General features: G+C 39.7%; 1 protein-coding gene across 2 annotated transcripts in view; it reads left to right on the top strand.

Moving 5' to 3' along the window:
* Nucleotides 1-12,556, top strand: part of slc9a8 (solute carrier family 9 member 8) — a 76,303-nt gene that overhangs the window by 47,815 nt on the left and 15,932 nt on the right. For both annotated transcript variants that reach the window (XM_087994926.1, XM_043710280.2), the window contains 2 exons: nt 2,817-2,933; nt 5,170-5,252. In XM_087994926.1, coding sequence (XP_087851052.1) covers nt 2,817-2,933; nt 5,170-5,252 — 200 coding nt within the window. The remainder of the gene's footprint in view (nt 1-2,816; nt 2,934-5,169; nt 5,253-12,556) is intronic.

Below are 12,556 nucleotides of genomic sequence, written 5' to 3' on the forward strand. Positions count from 1 at the left end.
TACTATTTTTGCTGTTAAAATCATAAGGATTTGATTAAAAGGTACACTTGATTAAAATTAGTAAACTGCTGTTTTCATGTCTGGAAGAGCCAGTAGTTCAAACAAAAAAAAATTAAATCAAGGTCCATCTCTGCTGGAAGTTTTTCAAGAATTACAAGTAACTCAACAGTTTTCGACTGTGAAACTTGATCTCCACATTGGTAGAATGATCTTGATTTAATATTCACTATGACTGGAGTTTTATGAAATGCTGTGTGGGGATGGCAGTGTGACTATGACTTGGATTTTGCCATAGTATTAACAGCAGCTTGTTGCCACTTAATATTCTTAAGTAGTTAATTGGACAGCAGCCTCTGCCACTCATTTGCATGTGTGAGTACAGAAACCTACAAGATCTAGAAACCTACAACCTCTAGCAACTTTTCTTTACAATACCTCATTGATAAACTACGTGAAAGGGTGTGGTGTTTTGGTAGTGTTGGGGTGTGATCATTCAATGGAAACGATATTTTTTTAAACAATAGGGCGGCACGGGGGATCAGTGGTTAGCACTGCTGCCTCACAACACCTCTCGGCCTCGGGCGACTGTGTGGAGTTTGCACATTCTCCCCGTGTCTGCGTGGGTTTCCTCCGGGTGCTCTGGTTTCCTCCCACAGTCCAAAGGTGTGTAGGTCAGGTGAATTAGCCATGCTAAATTGCCCATAGTGCTAGGTGCATTAGTCAGAGGGAAATGGGTTTGGGTGGGTTACTCTTCGGAGGGTCGGTGTGGACTGGTTGGGCCAAAGGGCCTGTTTCCACACTGTAGGGAATCTAATCTAATCTAATCTCTGTTGAATTAAAAGTTTGCCTTAGAGTATATTAGTCACATTCTTCCACATTTTAATTGTTGTCGTAGATTTAAAAAAAACATTTGGCCTGGATTTTCTGATGGCCAGTCAGTTAGTATTCCTGTGGGATCCTCATTGTAGCAGACTCCACAGGAATCGCCCAGAAAATTGAAGATTTCCTATATGTTTTGAACTCTTTGAAATCACGCAATTCAGAGAATTCCAATGAAATTAAATAAACAGTTAATCAGGAACATTCAGACAATTAAGTACACGGTCTGACTCGTGAATAGCTATTCAGCAAACCGCCATACTTAGCTCAAGACACCAAACTATGCTTCCCCCAGACAAGATTAGATTAGATTACTTACAGTATGGAAACAGACCCTTCAGCCCAACAAGTCCACACCCACTCGCCGAAGCGCCACCCACTCAGACCCATTCCCATACATTTACCCCTTCACCTAACACTATGGGCAATTTAGCATGGCCAATCCACCTAACCTGCACATTTTTGGATTGTGGGAGGAAACTGGAGCACCTGGAGGAAACCCACGCAGACACTGGGAGAATGTGCAAACTCCACACAGAGTCGCCTGAGGTGGGAATTGAACCCGGGTCTCTGGTGCTGTGAGGCAGTTGTGCTAACCACTGTGCCACCGTGCTGCCCACTGATCTGACACACTTCCTTTATTCCACTGCTAGACCTGATTTTTCTCACCCATGCTGACCACCCCCAAACACTAAATCACTGTTAATATCTTGGCACCATATTCCCTTCCCACTGTACCCTAGAATCCAGGCATCCAGCCCTGGCAACCCCCATTTACCTAGCTCCTCCTCTCCCCTACACATCAGGCGCCTACTCTTCCTATCAGCCAACAATAGCCAACAACCTTATGTCCTTAGCATGTGATAGCAATAGTTTGAATTTCTGAATACGGCAGTTGCCTGCTATAAAAGTGGTTTGCCTTCCTCGAACAGTTCTACATTACAAATGAATTGTCAAAATGGAAGTAAAGCTCAGTGAAAATTCTTAGAAATGCAGAGTTCCCCTTTTGTCAGAATTAAGGAATATAATTACAATCTGTTTGAGATTGCCACGCCTTGGAAAATCTGGCCTACGTTTGAAAGGTTTTTTCTGATTTATCTCTCACCCTGTCTAATTTTGTTGCCTTTCTATTTCATTTTCTTTAGATGATATTCCACTGAATTATCCTGTCAAAAGTATACCTCACAATTCAGACTGCAGTATTTATTAAGGATTCTTTGCTTGATTGATTTGAGAAGGTGGGACAGTGGTTCAACAGTTAGCATTGCTGCCTCACAATATTCTTGGTCGATTATAGCCTCTGGCAATTGTGGAGTTTGAACATTCTCCCTGTCTTTGTGGGTTTCCTCTCGGTGCTCCAGTTTCCTCCCATGGTCCAAAGATATGCTATTTAGATGGATTGTCCATGTTAAATTTCCCATTGTGTCCAGGGGTTTGCAGGTGGATTAGCCTTGGGGAATGCAGGATTACAGGAATAGGATAGGGCAGGAGGTCTTGGTGGGATTCTGTGCTGAACAGCCGGTGTCCATACTGTAGGGATTCTGTGTTTCTATGATACCCTCTCAGTTGCCTGTTCTTGCAAGCCAGAGATTGCCTGCAGAAGGTAACAACAGTTGAGACATGACTGGGAACTGCATATTGTAGTGTGAAAACCCACAGGTTCTGTGGGAAAGTGTAAGCATATAAGTGAGTTCCATTCATTCACCGCTGACTGCAAAATCTGGGTTGAGCTTTTGCAGCCATGTGTAAAAATTTGAGTATTTTTGCCTTCCACACATTTCACAGAACAAAGGTGCTGATGTTCCGTGTCTAAATCATTGTCATCAATGATGCTTGTTTCATGGTTACAGTAATTCATAGATTTAAGTAACAGAAATGTTAGTCTTTTTTTAATAAGTAAAATTTCCTGTGTCAAACTTTTTCTTGTTTCTTTTTAGGAATCATGGCTATTCTGTTTTCTGGCATTGTGATGTCGCATTATGCTCACCATAACCTCTCACCAGTTACTCAAATCCTAATGCAGCAGACACTGCGAACTGTTGCTTTTATGTGTGGTATGTGGCATGCATTTCTCCAATCTTTCCAATTACAGCTTGGAAATGGTTTTGAAATTAAACTAACAATTTTATTTAACTCAAATACTAATTTGAATATCATTTGAAAAATAACTACCCAATCTATTCAAGAAACACATGAGAATTTTGACTTGTTACTGTTTGGAAATGTTAGTAAGAAGGCAGACCAAGAATGGTTGCAATAGGAAAGAAGAAGCTTAATGTCACAGTCACATTACTAGACTGGTAGTCCAGAGGTGAGATATGAATTCAAATTATGCATGAAGGAAAATCTGGGAAAACAGTTCACAGAATTTGATGGGATAATTATTGTACTGATCAGTACACACCTCGATCTTCCTTCTCTGGATGCTTTTACTTGTTCATATGAGGCACAGGATTGTGGGTTTACACTTAGAGGTCTCTAACTCATTAATTAAAAGTCATGGCTTACAGGAACTGCTGCAAAAAAGAAACTGGGGTTTTATTCAGGCTTAGTAGTTTTAACTTCAGGGAACAGACAGCTCCTGAGCTTGCAGAGATTTGATGGCTTCTCTGGACCTCATTCACAACCCCAAGTTGTTCAGTTACGTGGGAACAATTACAGTCTTTGGCGAGCAGAAGACCTTTGTCATTGTTCACTGTTCACAGAACAGTTATCAGTCAGTTACTTGTTGGCCGTTGAATCTCGATTTGTACAGTTCTTGGTTCTAGTTCATCTGCAAATCTTTCACAACTGCTTAAACCGGCAGCTATATAAATAGTGCTTACAGTAAGTGTCATGTTACTTGCTTACAAAAAAGTAGCAATTTTTAAAAAATAAAGGTTTTTTTCCCATTTAAGTTCACAATCAAAAATATAGAAGTGATTTCATGTATCTTTTGTGGCTAGTTTTCTGTCTGTTTGTCCAATGTTGTGTTTGTTACATGCAAGGTACTTTGTAAATGAAATTAGTTTCGCTTGTTGTCTGAATGGGGTCTTTCAAGTTCCTTAGCTGCTGTTTTAGTGTGTTGGTGGTTTTTTGGGCAACCATGATGCCAAGAGGTCTGAGTAGTTGGCAGTCATTTCCGAGATGCCTTTGATGTAGGGGAGGGGCTAGGGTTTCTGGACGCGTTTTGTCTGCTTGTTTGGGTTTGTTGCTGAGAAATTGGCGGACTGAGTTCATTGGTTACCTATTTTTTTAATTCACTGGATAGGTGATTTTCGTCTGCGCTGCAATGTGTGGTGGCTCATTGAAATAATGTTCTAATGCAGCTGCATTTGTGGGTATTGAGATGATTGCTTCTGTACTTCAGTAATTGGTTCGTATGTGTTGTTTTCCTGTAGACACTGGTTTGAAGTTCTCCATTGGCTGTTCGCTCTACTGTGACATGTAGGAATGGCAGTTTGTTGTTTTTTTCCCCTCAAATAAATAGGCTAATATGCCTTCTGCTTACATGTCAAGCAGTGGTTTGATTCATCTGGAAAATATAGAATAGATTATTAAATCTAAGATTCAAATTACAGTGATTAGCATTTTATTCTGTCACTAAATAGTTATATTTTTAAGCAACTGTAAATAAGGCAATGGACTTAAAAGTAGTTTAATATTTTACCGTCCTTGGTTTTTAATGAAACTCTATTATTTCCCAGCCCCTTAGATAGGAGTGCTGATATGCCTGATACAGTTAGCTTATTTGAACAACTAAAATGTACTCAGGACTTGACAATGTGTTTCCTTCAGTGTCAGGATTGAAGCTTTCCCATATATGAAGTTGAAGAATTGAATATAATGCACCAACATGATGCTTTTGGAATTGAAGTGGAATTGTTTAAATTTAAATTTTTTGAAGACAGTTCTGCTATTCAGCTTTGGGCTGGAATGAAAACAATATTTTTTTTTCATTTGAGCCTCTGTATATCTGGTGTGGCATACCTCAGAAAAGCATCAGTTATTATAGAGATTTCAAACCCACATTTATCATCCAAATTATGCTATCAAATTGTCCTGTATGTACCCTTGCACTATGGGCCCATGATCTTTAGGTAATGGGTTGAAATTGTATATTGTTCATGGGAACAGGTCCTTTTCTGCAGCAAATGAATGAGAACAATTTCATATTCTCAATTCAAAGTAGTTTCAGACTCCATTCCTTAGATATTAGAGCAGTCAACAAAGCCTAAATTGGTCACACTACTGTTGTGAAATGTTACAATTACCTTTTTATCCAATAATATTAAACCATTTTCCTTTCAGAGACTTGTGTTTTTGCTTACATTGGATTGGCAATATTCAGTTTTCCTCACAAGTTTGAGATCTCCTTTGTTATCTGGTGTATTGTAAGTACATATTTTTGACAATCTTTTATATTAATCTTAACCTTTTTTTTTAATCCAGTACAATTTGTCTCATTCATTCATGAATCATTTGATGTATTATTGTAACAGAGTACTGAAATGTGAGAAGTGTGTAAAGAGTAAATAAAACAGCTGAGTTACTGAAAATAAAGAGTCATTTGAGAAGCTGATCCACTTTTTTAGATTTCTTAGTTGCCAACGTCTGGTAAAACACAAACATGTCATAAAATATCAGAAAATGAACTTTTCAAAAACAGATCCTCCCTGATTTCATCAAAACACCTTTCTTTAAATTTATTCATAATTCATAACTTTAAATCATCTTGAGGACTATAGCTCACCTCACATGTTTGGGACTTGTCTTTTCCTGCATTATTCCTTTCATTTTGTAAGTGGATGCAAATTTGACTACCACTAATAGGTTACTGCTAATCCTTCCAAGTTTTTTTGAAATTACAACTGACTCTTTGTTTACCAAATTTATCTGCATATTCGAAGGTGAACAAATTCTGTGTTCAATTTATTTGCATAATCTGCACAGCTGTCTCTAATTTTAAATTGGTATGAGCCTGCGCTGAAGGGAAAAGCTATTTCAATATTGCAGTGCTGGAAAGTGAACCATAGCTGCCAAGAGGCCCTGATGTGGTGCTGCTTCAGGATCCAAATATGTGGGATACATTGAGAGAAAATAGTGAAAGCATACGAACTATATAAGATTACCACTGTCAACAACCACCGCCTTCAATTTTTAATCCCAAGCAAGGGGGCCAGTAATCAGTAGAATGAAAGCTTAGGTTTATTGCTAATTCAAAGAAAGTTAACCAGAATATGTTGCACTGAAACTATTCTGGACAGACTGCGCCTTCTGTTTTGTTCATCAAGACAGAAAGGAAATATTGAAGATGGTTCACAGCATTAGATTGTTAAGTTATGAGGGAAATCAGAGAATTTGATGTTCTTTAGCTTTGAATCAAACTTGGACTGCCACCAGTTTGAGATATTGTGTGTTTTGGAAGACCATTTTTGCAGACCATATCCAGTCCCAGTGGTGAGAGATGTGTTCAGGATTGACGTCAGGAAGAATTGCTTCACACAATTAACCAATACTTGGGTCAAGTTCCAGAGAGAATGCTAATACTGTAAGCTTTAGATCCATTCAGCATACATTGGATCCTATGACAGGAGATTTCAATTTTTCTTTCTGCACATCTGGAACTAGTGATGTCTTAGGACATTAATTTAAATGTTAGTATTCTTGTAGGGGTTAGTCAGTCATTTTGATGTGGTTTGTCTTCAACCAAGTTTTGGAAACTAGTGCACTATACTTCGGTTGTGTATTTAGTGAACTCCAGATTAAAGAGGTATAATCTATTTATTTCAATGTTGCTGACTACTAATCATGACTGCAATGCACTTTTCAATAAACACTGATAGTTCCTTCATTAATCAAAGATTTCAACAACGTAGCCTTTGCGCCACATACACTGTCATCCTCAAAGTCTGGATATCAGCCATAAATATGGTTATATTTTTTATTTCCTGGAAATTTAAAAGGGATGCTGTTAAGACTGTTGCCAAAATAGGACATATATTCTCAAATTGGCATTAAATGATATCGCTGTTGTTGAATCTCCCATTATCAATATCCTGGGCATTACTATTGACCAGAAACTGAACTGGGCGGAGGTGGTACTGCAGATGCTGGACTTCTGATGAAGGGTTTTTGCCCAAAACGTCGATTTTCCTGCTTCTTGGATGCTGCCTGACCTGCTGTGCATTTCCAGCATCACTCTAACCTCAGAAACTAAACTGGACTAGTCAAATAAGAACTATGGCTACAGGAGCATGTCAGAAGCTAGAAATCTTTAGCAATTAATTCACCTCCAGACTCCCTAAAGCCTGTCCAGCAACTAGCAGGCACAAGTCATGGGTGTAATGGAATACTTGCTGGATGCAAGCAACTCCAACAATAGTTGGAACATAGCCCCCTTGATTCACCCCACATCCACAAACATTTATTCCCTCCATCACTGACACTTAGTAGCAGCATTTACAAGACAGGCTGTGGAAATTCACCAAGGCCCCTTCGACAGCACCTTCTAAATCCATGACCACAACCATCTGGAAGGACAAGGGTAACAGATACATGCAAATTCTGCCACCTGCAGATTTCCCTCCAAGCTACTTACCATTCAAATTTAGAAATATATAATTGGACTGTCACTGTCACTGGGTCACAATGCTGGAACACTCTCCTTATTGGCATTGTGGGTGTATCTACTCCAAATGGACTACAGCAGGCCCCATGCAGGACTGGTTTTCCAGGAGTCCTAGAGTCTTGGAAATTTACTTGCCTAAATATGTGTTCGGAGGAGCAGCTCAAATCAGTCTTTAAAGAGCAACATTCTGCCCCCATCACACCACTACTGCTTAAAAGTTGTCTCAACCAGCTGGAGTTCTCTACCTGAAGTCAGGTCTAACCCACCTTGGATAGGGTAAAGAGGTTGGGCCCAAATCCACCCAAGCTGGAAGTGTGTGGTTACATTGGGTGGTAATGTCATGGCAGAGGTAATCCAAAACCCCTGCTAATATTCTAGTAACATTGATTCGATAATTACTGTTGATTATAATTAAAAACTAATCTGGTTCACTCATGTCCCTTAGAGAATAAAGTCTGCTATTCTTACCTGGTTTGGTTTAAATGTGACTCCTGAACCACACAATGTGGTTGACGCTGAACTGCGCTCTGGGAAATTAGGGATGGGCAGTAAATGTTGGCCTAGCCTGTGATGCCTACTTCCTGTGAACAAGTGTTTAAAGAAAAATTCCACCATGACAAATGATCAGATTTGAATTCAGTAACACAAAAAACTGGTATAATAACCTTGCCTAATGTTGTATAATAACCTATCTGGTTCACTAATGCCTTTTTAGAGAAGGAAACCTACCTTTATTCCTGTGTTTGTACATGTGACTTTTGATGGTCCAGTCAATGAAGTCCACATGCCACGGCAAATTACAAAAAAAAGCTATTACCCAGCCCCAGCATAATTTAACCCTTCAAATGTTGTACACTTTTTGTATATTATTAAACTCCGTAGTTGATATTTTCCACTGAGTTTCATATGAGGTAGAATGCTATGAGAATTATTAGGCTTGATCTTTACAGAGACCAATAACCTGAAAACAAAGGAAACCTCAAATGTTCATGGCTCTGTTTTTCCTATACTCACAAAGAGTTCTTGGTTCTGCTGCAGCACAGCAGGCTGGAACACAATACTCCACATCCTTCAGCTTTTATCCACACAGCAAATTCAGGTTGCCATGTCACTGCTTAAAATTGACCTTCCAGCCAAGAAATCCAATTACACCTACTTTTCAATTATCTCCATATAATTCTGGGGCAAGGGTATGTCCATCAAATAAAAGCTTTTTGTGAAATGCAAAGATCATCACAATACACATTGGGGGTCAGTTTGGCTTAGTTGGCTGCATAACTGGTTGTGATGTAGAGTGATGCCAACATTGAATTCTCCTTCTCAACCCCTCCCCTCACCTGAGGAATGGTGACCCTCTAGTTATACCATACCAGTCACCTCACTCAGGTAGTCCACTGGAAATAAAGACTCACTATTTCCAGGATTGTTGCAAAAGTTAAATATTTTAGAAAAGTACCTGAAATTCTCCAGGTTACCTGTCTTTTTAGACCCGGTGACAGACAGCACCTATTAGGTTTCTGTACTTAACAAACATTAGCATTTATTGCAAAAAAATAGATTCAAGCTACAAGTAGACAACAATGAACTGTTAACATATAACTCTACCAGTTAAAACTCAAACTGCTTTATAAAATTCCCCTTACACAAACATGGAGGCAGAAAAATTCATGGACAGGATGGAAAAACTATGAAGGCACTTCAGTGGTCTCTGTACACAGGATTTTCTGACACAATCCTTTTGACTTGCCAGGATTTGCTGCTGCTGTGTCTATCTTGAATACTTTCATTTGCTTACAGGGAGCACAGAACAACTGGTTTGCAACGTTTTAAAAGTCTCACTTGTTAGTTAAAAGCCACAGCTTACATTGGCTGACTAGTGAGGGAATATAAACTGGTTCTCTTCAGCCATTAGGCTTTTTTTTAACTGCAGAGACACAACAATTAGGGAATGGGTCATTCAGGATCTTGTATTGAGGAATGAACCTGGCCAGGTGATCAAAGTTTCAATGGGAGAGCATTTAAGATGGTTATGGATAAGGATAAGACTGATCCTCGGATGAAAAGTGCTAAATTGGGGGAAGGTGAATCACAACTATATTAAGAACTGATTAGATTGAGGTGGCTGTTTCAGGGCAAATCTACATCTGACATGGAACCTTTTTAAAAGCCAGTTGATGACAGTTTCGGACCAGGGTCTTTCTGTGAAAATGAAAGGATGGCGAAATTCGGGATATCCGGAATGACAATGATATTGACAATTAGTCAGAAATTTTAAAAAGTGCATGTAAAGTAAATCAGAAAAAAAAAACCCTGGAGTAATATGAAGGAATCAGGAAAGAATTTAAACAAGGAATTCGGGAGGCTATGAAATGTCATTGGCAAGTAGGATTCAGGACAACCCCAAAACATTTTATTTGTATATTAAGAGCAAGAGGGTAGCTAAGAGAGAGGGTAGATACACTCTAAGACAAAAGAGTGAATTTATACGGGGAGCCAGAGGAAGTAGGTGAGATTCTTAAGCTGAAACTTTATTGCTGGAACAGCACAGCAGGTCAGGCAGCATCTAGGGAACAGAAGATTCGACGTTTCGGGCACATGCCCTTCTTCAGGAATCGATTCTTAATGAGTACTTCACATCGGTACTCACCAAGGAGAAGGTTATGGCTAATGTTAAGATTAGAGAGAGGTATGTTGATATTCTAGGACGTGTCAATATGAAGGAGGGTCTTTTAGGTGTCTTGGAAAAACATTTAAAGTAGATAAGCCCCCAAGGCATGATGGTGTCTATTCCCAGGTTACTGAGGGAGGCAAGGGAGGAGATCGCTGAGGTTTAGCCACTCCCTGAAGGTCCCTGAAGACTGGAGAATAGCAAGTCTTATTCCTTTTTTTTAAGAAGGTCAACAGGATTAATCCAGCAAATTATAGGCTGGTGAGCCTTCATCAGTGGTCTGAGAAATTATTGGAGAAGATTCTCTGACAGGGTTTACTTGCATTTGGAGAAAAATGGACTTAATGGAGATAGTCAGAATGGCTTTGTATGGGGGAGGTCTTGTCTCTCAAATTTTAGTTTTTGAGGAACTGCCAAAGAGCATTGATTAGTAGATGTTATCTACATGGACTCTCCTAAAGCATTTGACAAGGTTTTTCATGATAGGCTAATATAGAAGATTAAGCTGCATACAAAATTGGCTTGGTCATCAAAGACAGAGGGTAATTGTGGCAGGATGTTTTTCTGTCTGGTGATATGTGAATAGTGATGTTCCACAAATAAATATACATGTAAACACATGGTATGGATTAGAATGTGTGTGTGGTGTGACAAGTAAGTTTGTAGACTAACATTAGTGGAGTTGTGGATAGTGAGGAAGGTTGTCAAGAGATACAGTCAGATATAGGTCAGTTGCAAAGTTGGGCGGAGAAATGGCAGATGGAGTTTAATCTGGGCTAGACATGCATCTTGGGAGGTCAATTGCAAGAAGAAAGTATATAGCAAATGGCAGGACCCTTGGGAACGTTAATATACAGAGGGATCTTGTGGTGAAAGTTCATAGCTCCCTGAAACTGGCAACGCAAGTGGATAAGGTGGTAAAGAAGGCATATGGCATGCTTGCCTTTATCGGTTTAGACACTGAATATAAAGGTTTGCAAGACATCTTGCAGCTGTATAAAAAAATTTTGTTTGGATACGTTTGGACTATTGTTACTACACTATAGGAACGATGTGGAGGCTTTGGAGAGGGTGCAAAAGTGTTACCGGGTTGTTGCTTTGAATGGAGTGTATTAGCTATAAGGAAAGTTGAACAAATTTGGAATTTTTTTTAACAAGTGTTGGAGGCTGAGGTGAGGGATGACCTGATGGAAGTATATAAAATTGAAAGGCCAGGATAGATTGGATGGGCAAATGTTAAATATTAAGGGGAATAGGTTTAAGATAAGAGGGGAAAGTTGCAACAAGATGAATGAGGCAAGTTTTTTTTTAATGAGGGTGGTAGGTGCCTGGAATGTGTTGTCAGGGGAAGTGGTAGATGCAGATACAATAGCAAATTTCAAAAGGCATTTAGACAGACCCATGGAAATGGGGGGGTGTACCGACCATGTGCAGTCAGAGGGAGTAGTTCAGAATAGCGTCACCGTTGGTGCAGAAATGATGAGCAGAAGGACTTTTTATTGTGCTGAACTGTTCTATTTTCTATCCCTTGATGAAGATCCAAAGGCTTCTGGCTGTCTTGTTCTCACCTACAAGTTCAGCTGCCTAAAAGCCAATTGCGTAGTCATTTATAGGCAGAAAGTATTTGTTATCGACAACTGGTCACCATGTCTCAGCCCACTTGTTGATAGTTGTACTCATTCTCTGGTGACAGTTTGTTTGCGACTACACTTCCTGTTCACTGACTGAACAAGTAAGTGTTAAGAGCGCTTACCTTAACTTTTTAAAAGCAACTTTCGTACTCTGTCTCGGTGACACCTTAAGTGCTTTGGAGCTTCCTGTGAAACGCTGATGTACTGTGGCTTCTGGAATTTATTTGGTTCCGTTTCTGCTGCTTCTGGTTGTCTATTGTGGTGACTGGTATATTGGCTTTGGTCTATGTGTTTGGTGGTGGAGTCTATGAATGAGTGCCATGCTTCGAGAAATTCTTTGGTATCCTCTCTTTAGCTTGTCTTGTGATTGTTGTGTTGGCCAGTCAAGTTTGTGGTCCCTGTCATCTGTGTCTGGGGCTACTGGGGACAGATGGTCGTGACGTTTAGTAGCTAGTTGGTATTCGTGGATGTGGATTGCTAGTTGTCTGCCTATTTGTCCTTTATAGTGTTTCACGCAGTCTTGCATGGAATCTTGTAAATTATGTTAGTCTTGCAGTTGATGGATATAGGGTCTTTTGTTCTGGTAAGTTGTCTGAGCGTGGCTGTCAGTTTATGGGCTTTCATGAATCCAAGTGGTCGGGGAAGTCTGGCTGTTAGTTGACAGTTTTCATATAAGGTAGCGTGGCTAGTATCTTGAGACGTGGCATGTCCTCATCAACTTTGTCTGCTAGGCATCTGTGGATGAAATTGTGGGGATATCCATGCTTG

The sequence above is a fragment of the Chiloscyllium plagiosum genome, unplaced genomic scaffold, assembly GCF_037043375.1.
Source record: "Chiloscyllium plagiosum isolate Xiang-an unplaced genomic scaffold, Cpla_swu_hap1 HiC_scaffold_15, whole genome shotgun sequence".
NCBI classification, from domain to species: domain Eukaryota; kingdom Metazoa; phylum Chordata; class Chondrichthyes; order Orectolobiformes; family Hemiscylliidae; genus Chiloscyllium; species Chiloscyllium plagiosum.